At 51.6% G+C, this 11,214-nt stretch overlaps 1 protein-coding gene across 2 annotated transcripts; it reads right to left on the bottom strand.

Moving 5' to 3' along the window:
* Window positions 1–3,821: 3,821 nt before the first annotated feature.
* Window positions 3,822–10,052, bottom strand: LTBR (lymphotoxin beta receptor). Of its 2 annotated transcripts, none has more exons than XM_045826407.1 (10): window positions 9,730–10,052; window positions 9,515–9,611; window positions 9,150–9,275; window positions 8,890–9,066; window positions 8,441–8,537; window positions 8,203–8,294; window positions 6,241–6,339; window positions 5,894–5,919; window positions 5,099–5,327; window positions 3,822–4,742 (listed from the first exon to the last, which is right to left on the bottom strand). In XM_045826407.1, exons 1-10 carry the CDS (start codon window positions 9,733–9,735, stop codon window positions 4,501–4,503), a joined length of 1,191 nt encoding a protein of 396 aa, XP_045682363.1. In that variant the 5' UTR covers window positions 9,736–10,052; the 3' UTR covers window positions 3,822–4,500. The 2 variants fall into 2 exon arrangements, with proteins under 2 accessions (XP_045682363.1, XP_045682362.1); XM_045826406.1 differs by having other exon boundaries at window positions 9,750–10,051.
* Window positions 10,053–11,214: the final 1,162 nt, after the last annotated feature.

The following is an 11,214-nucleotide window of genomic DNA, read 5'->3' as shown; positions in this document are numbered from 1 at the left end:
TACTTAGGAAAATTTTGAAAAAGATTAAAAGGAGCCCTAATGAATATTAAAATATAAAGCTGAAATACTTGAAAGGCTGTTTTGCTAGCAAATTAAAAAGGCAGAGGGAAAATAATTGAAAATCCAGAAGTAAATTCAAATTCACACATAAATTTAATTTATAATGGTAGCATTTCAAATTAGTGAAGAAAAACTTTTTATTCAATAAATGATTTGGGTTAACAAGATAACATTAGGAAATTATCCAGTAGAAAAATAGTAAGAGATGTGAGTAATTAGTGGAAAATAAATTACAAATGACTCTTTAATACAGGAAAATGTTCACTTCCAGTGAAATAAAAAACATCCCTCACAATAAGAGGTACAAAGAGCAATTACACCAAGGGAACATTTTTCACTTTTCAGATTGGCAAAGATCGAAATGTTTCATAGCACAGCAGTGCTGGTGTTTGTATGTGATAATGGACACTTAAACATCGCTGACATTCAGTCTATTCAGAGGCCAATTCAGTAATATTTATCAAAATGACATCTTATCTTTGACCCAGAATTTTATTTCTAGCAAAATTTTTGATAGCAACACTCTCACGTGTGCAAATCCACATAGGTTATTATCATAGAATGTTTGTAATAGACTGGAAATGAGTTTAAAATCTTCAAAGGGATCTAGTTAAACGATGCAGCCATATAATGAGATATATGCAGATATAAAAATTAAGGAGGAGGTTTTGTGATACTGACATGGAATTATGGCCAAGCTACTTCGACAAATGAAAAAGGCAAGGGGAAGAATATAGGCAGAGAACATGCTACCATTGGCAGGAAAAAAGAGGAATGAAATATATGTGTACATATATTTTTGAATATGCATAAGTTAGCTCTGGGAAAGCATCGGAAGCAGTCACGCCAGTTGCTTCTGGGGTGGGAGGGACCATGGTGGCTAAGGGACAGGAGTGAAAAGAGACATTTCACTGTTGACTCTTTGATGCTTTTTGAATTTTGAACCACATGAATAAATGACTTGCCCCAAAAGAGGAAACATAAAATTAAAACTAAAAAAAGGGAGGAAAAGTTGACTTACTGTGATTTACACAAGTAGGGGTTTGTTTTTCTCTCCTGAAATGAAGCCCAAACTGATGGTAGGTTCAACTGTCCAAGGATGCCTCGTGAACCGGGTTCTTGCTTTTCTTCTGGGACCTCCATGCTCAGGGAATTGGCTTTTCAGCTCCACGGCTGTTTCCTCGTGAGAGTAAGATGGCTGCCACAGCTCAGGCTCACGTCCTCAAACAAACATCCCCCAAACAAGAAAGAAAGAACAAGGAAAGCCACACACTTTTTCCTAATGATGCTTTTTGCCCTGGGAACAAGACTTCCCAGCCAGTACATGTCTTTGGCCTGAAAAGGATTCCAGGCTCTGTCCTAAACCAATTCCTGGTAAAGGGCAGTGGGTTTCACTGACTCCTGGGACCAAAGGAAGGGCCTCCTGATATCATGCAGTGCCTGCCTTAGCACAGAAATGGGGTTCTGTTCCCAGGAAAGGCGTGGAAGTTTGTTGGGTAGATCACAGAAAGCGTCCATCACAGCTGTCAGTGAGAACCGCTCCATTTTTTAAAAAAGAGAAATCCTTTGTTACGCCAGGCCTACCTACCTGCCAGGTCCCACTGCCGCCGCTCTATACAGTTACGCCCATCTCTCTCCTGGATCGCTGCCTGAGCCTCCTCACGGGCTTCCCCACGCCCATGTTGACATTGGGTGGGTGCAATGTTGGCTTTTTCCTCCATGTGGTATGGGAGTGAGATTCTCAGAAATGGTATGTGAGAGACCACCTAGATTCAGGCTTACTTATCCTACTACTAACTACTGTTGCATCTGGTTCTATCTTTTGAAGACAACTATCAAGAGTGTGTCTTCATTGACTTTTCTATCAGCTTTCATTCTGGACAGGAGCTCCCCTCAATATAAAGCGTGCTCCCGGGGTCTGTTTGAACTCAACACTGGCAGGATAGGCACGGGCAGCGCTGTGCATGGGCTGAGCTGTGTCTCTCACAACTCATGTGTTAAAGGTCTAACCCTCAGAACAGGACCTGGAGATAGGGTCTTTAAAGAGATAGTGAAATTACAGTGAGGTCCTTAGGCTGCTCCCTAATCCAGTATGACTGGTGTCCTTATAAGAAGAGAAGATTAGCCCTGGTTGGCATAGCTCAGTGGATTGAGCACGGACTGCGAACCAAAGTGTCGCAGGTTCGATTCCCAGTCAGGGTACATGCCTGGGTTGCAGGCCATGACCCCCAGCAATTGCACATTGATGTTTCTCTCTCTCTCTCTCTTTCTCCCTCCCTTCCCTCTCTAAAAAATAAATAAATAAAATCTTAAGAAAAAAAAAGAAGAGAAGATTAGGACATGGACAGACACAGGCACACGCAGAGGGAGGACCTTATGAAGATATAGGGAGAAGACGACCATCAGCCAGCCAAGGAGAGAGGCCTCCTCAGGAGAAGCCAGCTCTGCCGACACCTTGATCTTGGACTTCCAGCCTCCAGAACTGTGAGAAAATACTTTTTTGTTGTGTAAGCCCCCAATTTGCAGCATTTTGTCATGGCGGCCCCAGCAAGTTCATACAGGCAGAGGTAAATCCTAAATTTGAACGGTGTCACACAGAACTGTGCCTTCATGCAACTTCTCTAAAACATTTTCCCTTTTATTTTGCTGCAAATTGTGTAAAATTTGTTTTCTATCTGGACACATTGGAACAATTATTAAGAATTCTTGTTGTCTGGCTCTAGCATACAGCCAGTCAGGAGCATTGAACTATCGAGACTAGATACAGCTCGCCATTATTTACTTCTCAACCGAGGAAGTTGAACTGAACCCTTCCGTGGTCAACCTTAAATAACCCCTCCCTTCTCTTGGATCAGACGACTCCTGGAGTGTGTGTTTTATGGCCACACCATCATGACAGGCCCCAGCAACAGAGTTCTTAACATTGGACCCAGATGGTGGCCTTTTATGGAAGGAGCGGTCAGCTGGCAGCTGTTCTCCTCACAATCCTTCAAGCTAAGATCGTCTCCACTGGGCAGCATGGTAAATAAATTCCGGGGGCCCAGACACTTACTAATAAGAGACTAATAAGAGCCTGGAGAAGATTTAAAACCTTTTTGGGTAAAAAATAAAATAAGACAAAAATGAGTAAACAAAGTTAAAACTGTGAGTGCAACTCCTGAACGAAAGGAGTCCAGCCTCGGTCTCTGTGCCGGCAGGATGGGGACTCAGCCTCTTGCACTTTATGTCTCAAGTCCTGTTTTGCCCTTCCCTGAACCCCGCAGAGCACTTTTTCACTCGCTCTGTGTTGTGGCTGTAGACTCCGCGCCTGCGGAACATGCAGGAGGTCTGGTTCTTTAAGAAAACCAGCCCATTTTACTCGTGCAAAGAAGTTCTGGAAGGGTGTGGTATGTGGCGTTTTTACCCGAAGCCTCCAGAGCCAGGCTAATGGGGCGCAAATCCCAACTTTGCCATTTGCAGTTGACTTGGGGGCGTGCCTACCCTTTCTGTGCCTCCGTTTCCCCAGCCGTTAAATGGGGTCACTGGTAGTATCTAGCTCGTGGGGGTGTTGTGAGGATTACATAAACTATTACTGTCAAGCATTTAAATGCTGCCTGGCACAGTGTCAGTGATCACTGGCTAATGTTGTTATTAACTGAATTACATGCACCAGTCCCGCATAGAAATACCTTTGTGGGATAGCATTTTCATGTTTTGACCTTTGCCTTGACATTGCCCAGTGGAATAGTATTTTTGTGTGAATCCCCAGTAAAGAAATGATCTAGGTCTCAATCTCCACTTTATTTGCATGTGGTTACAATTTATAAATACACTTGCCGTCTTCTTCCCCCTCTGAAACTGCTCTCCCTTCACCTAGAAACCTTATCCCAAACCGTAGTTTTTAACGACTCCCTTTCTTTTCTGGGAGGGGAGGGGTGATCCTCCATGTAATTCCATCCTCATACAGGGTCTACCTCAGTCCATGTGAAGTGTGTGGGTCCTCAAAGCGCCTCTCAAGCTTGGGGATGGGCGCCGCGAATCTGTTAGAGGTCCCAGTGATGTCCTTGCAAGTGCCCACGTGGCTGGCCCCCTTCTGTGCCATGCTCTGGGTGCAGAGTGCCAGGATGGGCAGCAGCAGGCACCATGTGCTCTGTCTGTGCCTGAAGCTGAGCTGGTGCAGCCCCGGTGGGCAGGAGGGTCTGCAATGAAGTCCCAGGCCTGCTCAGGCGGTGGTGAGAGTCCTGTGGTGGGCACTGTACCCAGCCAGTGCCCGGCCCCGCTCTCGAAGACGTGTCTGAGGCCCAGCCCCTTGGGGTTTGCCTTGCAGGGGCTCCACCCAGGCCCTCTGTCAATCCTGTGTGGGTAGGGCAGCCACTGGGAGGAGGTGCTCTTATGCCTCCCTTCTTTTGGCTTTTCACAGACACCATGAGGCATGGGTGACAAATTGGGTCCTCGGCCCTGTCAGAGGGCATGGCACCCCAGTGTCTCTGTCTCGGCTAGGTGCCAAGCTTTGCCATCTTCCTGGTAGGGTGTAGAGAGCCCGGGAGGACCCGGGGCCCCCTCTTCAGGGATGGGGTATGGAGGCTCTTGGGGAGCAGGGGGGTCTCCAGGGCCCCGTGCTCCTCCCAGTACTGGCCCATTGTAGATGTAGATGTTGCCAGTGACAGTCACAGACCCGCCGGTGACATGAATGCCATTGGTACCTGTGGGGAGGGAGGCAGAGTGAGAGGGGCTGGGAGCGCACTGCTGAGGGGGGCGGCCTGTGTGCCGCCTGCATGGGTTCCCCTGCTTCCTGAAGGCCCTCCTTCTTCTGCCTTCTCCCTTTCCTCTCTGTTCCCACTCCCACGTGCTATCGGTTTCTTGAGCTCTACATTCACATCTGTTTCTGGGTTTTTCAGTCTCTTCCTTTCTAGTCGGGACATTCTGGCTGGCTGTCAGAGTCTCTGTTTTGCCTCCGTTTTAGTCTTCTCATTCCGGTCTGCCTCACACTTTCTCTCCCTGCCCATCATCCTTCCCACCCATCTCCCCCCCCCCACTCCTCTCCCTGCAGCCTGCTCACCATGGGCCTTCTGGCCATGCTCCGGGAGCTCAGCCTCCAGCTTCCTGGCCTGGCTCAGGGGACTCTGTTGCTGTAGAGCATCTTCCTCCAAAGCCGGGGTTGCTGGGGGCCAGGCCGGAGCTGGAGGTAAGTCTCCAGGGTTGGGCAGGAGTGGCTTTACGAGGTCAGGAAAATGTGGGTTGACGCTTGGAGGCTCCCAGTTTCCGTCAGCAATATTGGATTCCTCTCCCTGCAGAAGAGAAGCAGTGAATCGACCAAGGATGGGAGTCTCAGACCCCGTCTTTCTTTAATCCCCACACCCTACGCCAGCTCAGGCAGCCCGGGGTTCCCCTCTGCTGTTCCTCCTGCTCCCTGCCGCAGGCCTTTGCACTTGATGTTCTTGCTTCCTGGAGCACTTTCCCCGGATACCCCGATGCCTTCGTTTCTTTGGCGCTCTGCTCAAATGCCGGCTCATCGAAGAGGCCCTCTCTGTCCACTAAGATAATATACCCCCATCCTCAACCGCTGTCAGTCACTGCCCCATCCTGCTTTGTTTATCAGTTATCACCACCTGATACGCATTTATTTCACTTTATCCCTGCTCCACTGGCATGTAGCTCTAGGAGGGCAGTTACTTTGTTTTACGCACTGCTGTATCCGCGTGCCTAGAGCAGTGCCTGGCATATGGTATGCTAAGGAGTTCTTCGTTGAGTGAATGAATGAATGGTGAAGCCTGCACACTCTTTTCCTGCCTACCCCCACATTGTTCACTCTCCCCTCTGCCCCTCCTGCTGCCTCCTCAGCCTTCCTTCTTACCTCTGGACGCCTCTTGAGCAGGAATCCTGCAATGAAAATGAGACGGGTGTCGGGCCTCTGGCAGACCTCACACCCCCAGCCTTTTACCCTCCACAACCCACCACAATGTGTCGCTGCCCAGCCTGGGGCCCCACAAGGAAGAGGCTATGGTTGATCTTATCTCCAGCCTCAGAGTGGGGCGCCGGATGGAGATGATGTCTGTGCTGGGGATGGGCCCTAGGAGTCTTGAGGGTGTGGAAGGGCAGGTAGGTTGTACAGGGGAAGCTCGCTATACTGCCCATCCCCTCCCCATCCAGGTGGGACTGACAACTGCCCTGCATCCCTGCCTGCATCCGACCCCTTCCTACCCAGCTTTCTGCAGAGAGAGGGGTGGCTCTTCCAGGCGAGGATGGAGGCGATGAGCAGCAAGACCAGTGGCAGCACGATGGCCAGCACCAGCACAGTTCCTGCCAGGACAGCAAACAGGAGGCATCATGATGGGGGAGGGAGGGCAGAGGGAAAGGGAGCAGCTTTCCCCTTTCAGTCCTGTTGGAGTTCCTACGGGCAGAGTTAGAGACACTTCCCTGGGCTGCAGAGAAGGGGAACTCAGTTGCACTTGGGGGGACCTCCTGATAGCCAGGAGAAACCGTCATGGATGGAGATGTGTGGGGCAGTGCAGGTCCCTGCCGTGTGAGGACAGGAGCCTGGGCGGTTGATTTTCAAGGGCTGGAAGTGGGGGTGGGAGGCAGTTCAGGGAGAGTGGGGCTTGGGGCTGTGAGCAGACTCAGGCCACTGGGTAGAACCACGTTGCTGTGGCCTTGCCCCTCTCACAGAGAGGCCACTGGAGGAACTGAGAGGGCCCCTCTGTACCTGCGGGGTGTTCACAGAAGCGGGAGAGTCGGGGAGCCTCCCTGCTGAATTCTGCCTGGGGTTGCCTGGGAGACTAGGAATTGCAAGGCTTCCACCCCTTTGCAGGTTCCAGGAGGGAGTGGGAGCAGGAGGCTGGGGGTTCGGTTCCTCAGGACCCGATGTGGGGCAGGGATAATTTCTGTCTTTCTGTGGGCCTCAGAGCTGCCATCCATAGCATGGAGTGTGCAGTGCCCACGCCTGAGGAAGGTCAGGAAGACTTGGACATTTGCATCCTGGGCGTTGGCCCTCTCCAGTCTACCTAAAGCTGTGGCTGAAGGGAGTACAGAATGGGAGGCATGGGAGGGAATCGGACCTGGAGTCTCGGACACCTGGGTTCCTGCCCAGCTGTGTGACTTTTTAAGTCATTTCACCTCTTCGAGCATCAATTTTTTTCATATATAAAATGAGGGGGTTAGACTCTCTAAAATGCCAGTCGTATCTGATACGTAGTTAAACATTAATAAGAGGACATGGGAATATTTATGATACAAATGAAAAATGAGGTTACAATATATTCAAATAACACCATTTTTAGAAAAAAATGTAAATGGATAGACATACGAAGAAAAATGTTTGTGAGGATGTATTTAAAAACTTTTAAAGGGTGGATATGCTAGGTGATGGTTCTGTGGGTGATGTTTCATTTACGCACCTGACTTTTCTAAGATTCTACAGTGCATGTGCATTAAAAAGTGAAAAGACCTGGGACAGGCCTTCACAACACTGGCTACCACACGGGTGACCTTGGGCAAGTCACGTAACATCTGACCCTCATGTTCCGTCCTGTCAGGGAGGATGACAGTAGAGCTACTTCAGAGGATCAGTGGGAGGATGAAATGAATTGGTGAATGTCAAGTATTCGCAAAGTGCCTGATGTACTTGCACTGAGTAAATGAAAGCTAGGTTTGTACATTTTTGCTAATTTCAAAGGTTAATAAAATAAACTCTCCTCCCATTAATAATGATTATAATCATTAGAAACATCCTGTAATTGTCTATTAGGCTAGGAAACCGGTACTCCACATAAAACCAAAACCAAAAAAAAAAAAAAAGTCAAATGTGGAATTGTCTCTCTTACAAGATAGTGTGTAACTTAATAAGAAGTATTCAGCCTAGTAAATGGATTGTATGATGGTGGTGTGTCCCAAAAGGTGACAGTGATGTCAGTTACATATCACAGTGCGGGAGTGTTTCTTGGCATAGTGTTATATTGTATGTATAATACATAACTTAAAATGTGTGGTGTGCATGCGTGTGTACGTAAGCTGGCCTGGGGACCTCCAATTTCTCTCGAAGGAACTTTCCTTCTTGTCCCCATTCTGAGAGGGAAGGATTCACCTTTTCCCCATTTTTTCAGATGGGAGGGATTAAGGCATTTTCCCAGATACCTCCCCCCATGCCCCTCAGCCCTGGCCCCTCACCTGGCACCTCGGGGGTCTCTGATGGATTTCTGCATCTGGTGTCAGACTGGTTGGTGCCTGGTGCTGCCTCTACCAGGCCCTGGTCTTCACACCTGTGGAGGAAAGAAAAGACCAACTCACGAGGGCACACAGCTGGAAGGGGCAAGTGGCAAGGAGGACCCTATAGAGTTGAGCACTGGGGTGGGGCTGTCAGCAGCTGGGGCTTCTGGGAGGGTGGGAGGAACACAGCCACACTCACCTGGTGTGGGGCTGGCAGCGGGCACTGGGGGAGGAGGTGTTCTGGAAGTGCCCTTTTTTACAGGGCACACAGTTGTTTCTAGCCTCCTCAACTTCGCCTGGCAAGAGAGAGGCAAGGCCAGGCAGGATGAGTGGGCGAAAGGAGCCTCTTGCCCAGCTGTAAGCTTCCTTTATGCCCACCGGATGGCCCCTCCCTGCACATCCAGCCCATTCTGTATCTGGTACCTTTCCTCATCTCCCCCTTGCTCAGTTTCCCCAGGGCTCACTGTCCCTGCCCCTGTCCCAGTTCCATTTCTCTGCATATAGATCCCTTCTGTGAGCCTTTCACAGGGAGGGAGAAGAGGCTTTTCATGCCAAAGAGAACTATTTGGAGGCTCCCTGTGCACACAGTACCCTCTGTGGGCTCCCTGCCCCCACTCAAGATCATCTGGCACCCAGCCCCCTCCCTACCTTTTGTCCTTAGTGACCTCTGGCTTTTGAGCTCAGCTTCAGTGCCTGGTGGACAGTCAGAGAGTGGCTCGCAGTGTACACACTCCTTGTCCCAAAGGCTGCAGAACATTCCTGGCTGGCAGTGGCACTGGGTTTTCTGTTTGCTAGTGCAAGGTGCAGTCTCCTCGAAGCCCAGTACTTGTGTGTGGGGAGACAAGACAGCTGAGTGGAGGGGCTGCCCTCCAGGGGATCCCAGCCCTCCCCAGGGACACCCCACTCACCCTGGTCACAGGGGCGGCACAGCTGGCAGGAGAGGAGATGGTTCCAGTGCTCGTTGTAGGAATTTTCAGGGCACGTGGCACAAACCGTGTCCTGGTCGTGGCCACATTCAACGGAGACATGAGTGCCTAAAATGTGAGTGAGGCAGTTGGAGTGTCAGGAGACCAGGGTTCCACCTTACTTCTGCCGCCGGCTGTGTGACCCTGGGCCTGTCCTCCCAGTGCCTGCATATGAGGGATGGCCAATGTCTCTCACTCAGTCTCTGCCAGCTGGGCTTCCTGGGAGACGCTGTCTGCCTTCTTCCTGAGGCAGCGAGGTGGACTGGAGTCCCCTGTAACACGCCACCCGGTCCCAGGCTTCCTCTCACCTGGGGGGCAGCGGGAGCAGCAGGCCTGGTGCTTGGGTTCGTAGTACTCCTTTTCCTGGTCCCGGCAGGTTTGGTTCTCCATGTAGTATGGGGGCACCTCCAGGGGGAGACGGACGTAGGAGAAGAATTATTCAGGGGCTAGCTGGGGAGGGCAGAGACACCAGAGAAGGAGCTGCCCAGACACCTCTTCCCTATCCAAGCCTGCCCCCACCCACCTGCATGGCCCCTCCCTCACCAGTCGGGGCTGGGTCGCTGCCAGGAGACCGAAGAGGCCTAGTATGAGTGGCCCCCAGGCCAGGCCACAGTGGGAGGCGGCCCAAGGCCGGCGCATGGCGGCCAGTCGACCAGATGGGTGGAGGGCCTAGGAGTAAGATGGGAGGCCTGGACCTCCTGGGCAGTGGTGGCAGCAGCCTCCGGAGCCCAGGGGCTGGGACAGGACTCAGGCTGGTGTACCCCGGGGGGCCAGAGCGGCCGGGCCTGGCCTGGCCTCCAGGGCTCCAGCGGCCAGGCTCAGGAAGTGGGAGTGGAGCTCGCCAGCCACGGGGCGGGGACAGGGAGCGCTGGGAGCTGAGGCCGCGCCTGTTGCAATCGGGAAGAGGAACAGGCTTGGCTGCCCTGATGCAGAGTGGGAGGGGGCCCGCTGGGAAAGCACGTGAGGGCAGCGGGGCCGGAACCGGGCCTCCTCCCTTCTTCGGAAGCCTGAATGGGAGAGGAGGACTGCAGGGACATGCCAAGCTGGTGGGACAGGGGCCGCAGAGCCAGCGGACAGTCCTCAGATAAGCCTCAAGAGTCCAGCTGGGGCAGAACTGACAAGAAGAGATGGAGTTCGAGACAGGGCTGTGCCAGATCTGAAAAATGGGGGGTCTGGGACTGCCAAACAGGAGAGGGCAGAGACCCAGTGACAGCCAGCTAGGCGCAATGTCTGGCAATGGGAAGTCCTGGATGGCAGACTATCTGGACTTCTGGGTTTCTGCCCTATTGTGTAACTTTTTAAGATAAATTGCAAAGGAATAACACCAGCCAATCCTCCCCCTCCCCTGATCCAGTCAGTCCACACACTGATGGGCACAGGTCACCTACAAGACACTCCAGAGGGGGCAGCCCCTGCACCCCTGTCCTTAGAGAAGGGGGAGGGCGAATAGAATGGGTTTCCAATGAGTAGGACAGCCGCAGCCCTCCAGCCCTCTGTCCCAGCTTCCTCACACAGGAGCCTGTGAATCCCTTTGAACTGGAAGGAGCACACCCAGTCTAGTCCCCTCACCTAAAGGATGAAGAGACAGAGGCTCAGGTAGAAGAGACCAGGCCCTGGCTGGTGTAGCTCAGTGGATTGAGTGCCAGCCTGCAAACCAAAGGGTCACTGGTTCGATTCCCAATCCGGGCACATGCCTGGGTTGTGAGCCAGGTCCTCAGTATGGGGCGCATGAGAGACATCCACACATTGATGTTTCTCTCCCCCTTTCTCCTCCCCTTCCTCTCGCTCTAAAAATAAATAAAATCTTAAAGAAGAAGAGACCAGGATTCCAATGGGGCTTTGTCTAGTGGCTGTCCCTTTCTCATGGTTTCCCTAGAGCCCCCCTGGAGTGACTTGCAGTTGCCTATCCCCTCTCCTTTTATCCCTCCCCTCTTATGTCAGGCTCTCTGGTCTCTAAGATTCTGTGCTCCTGGCTAAGTCCCACCTGTCCTCGAAGTTCAACGGGGCA

The sequence above is a fragment of the Phyllostomus hastatus genome, unplaced genomic scaffold, assembly GCF_019186645.2.
Source record: "Phyllostomus hastatus isolate PE091 unplaced genomic scaffold, TTU_PhHast_1.1 phas_scaffold_755, whole genome shotgun sequence".
NCBI lineage: Eukaryota > Metazoa > Chordata > Mammalia > Chiroptera > Phyllostomidae > Phyllostomus > Phyllostomus hastatus.
The sequence above is the reverse complement of the archived record's forward strand: the minus strand, read 5'-3'. Positions and strand labels throughout refer to the sequence as shown.

Coding starts and splice junctions, on each gene's coding strand:
- LTBR (XM_045826406.1), bottom strand. CDS start 9,845: ATGCGCCGGCCTTGGGCCGCCTCCCACTGTGGCCTGGCCTGGGGGCCA. Junction 9,612..9,749: donor CAGCGACCCAGCCCCGACTG/GTGAGGGAGGGG, acceptor CTCCCCCTGGAG/GTGCCCCCATACTACATGGA. Junction 8,295..8,440: donor CGCTGCCAGCCCCACACCAG/GTGAGTGTGGCT, acceptor TTTCCTCCACAG/GTGTGAAGACCAGGGCCTGG.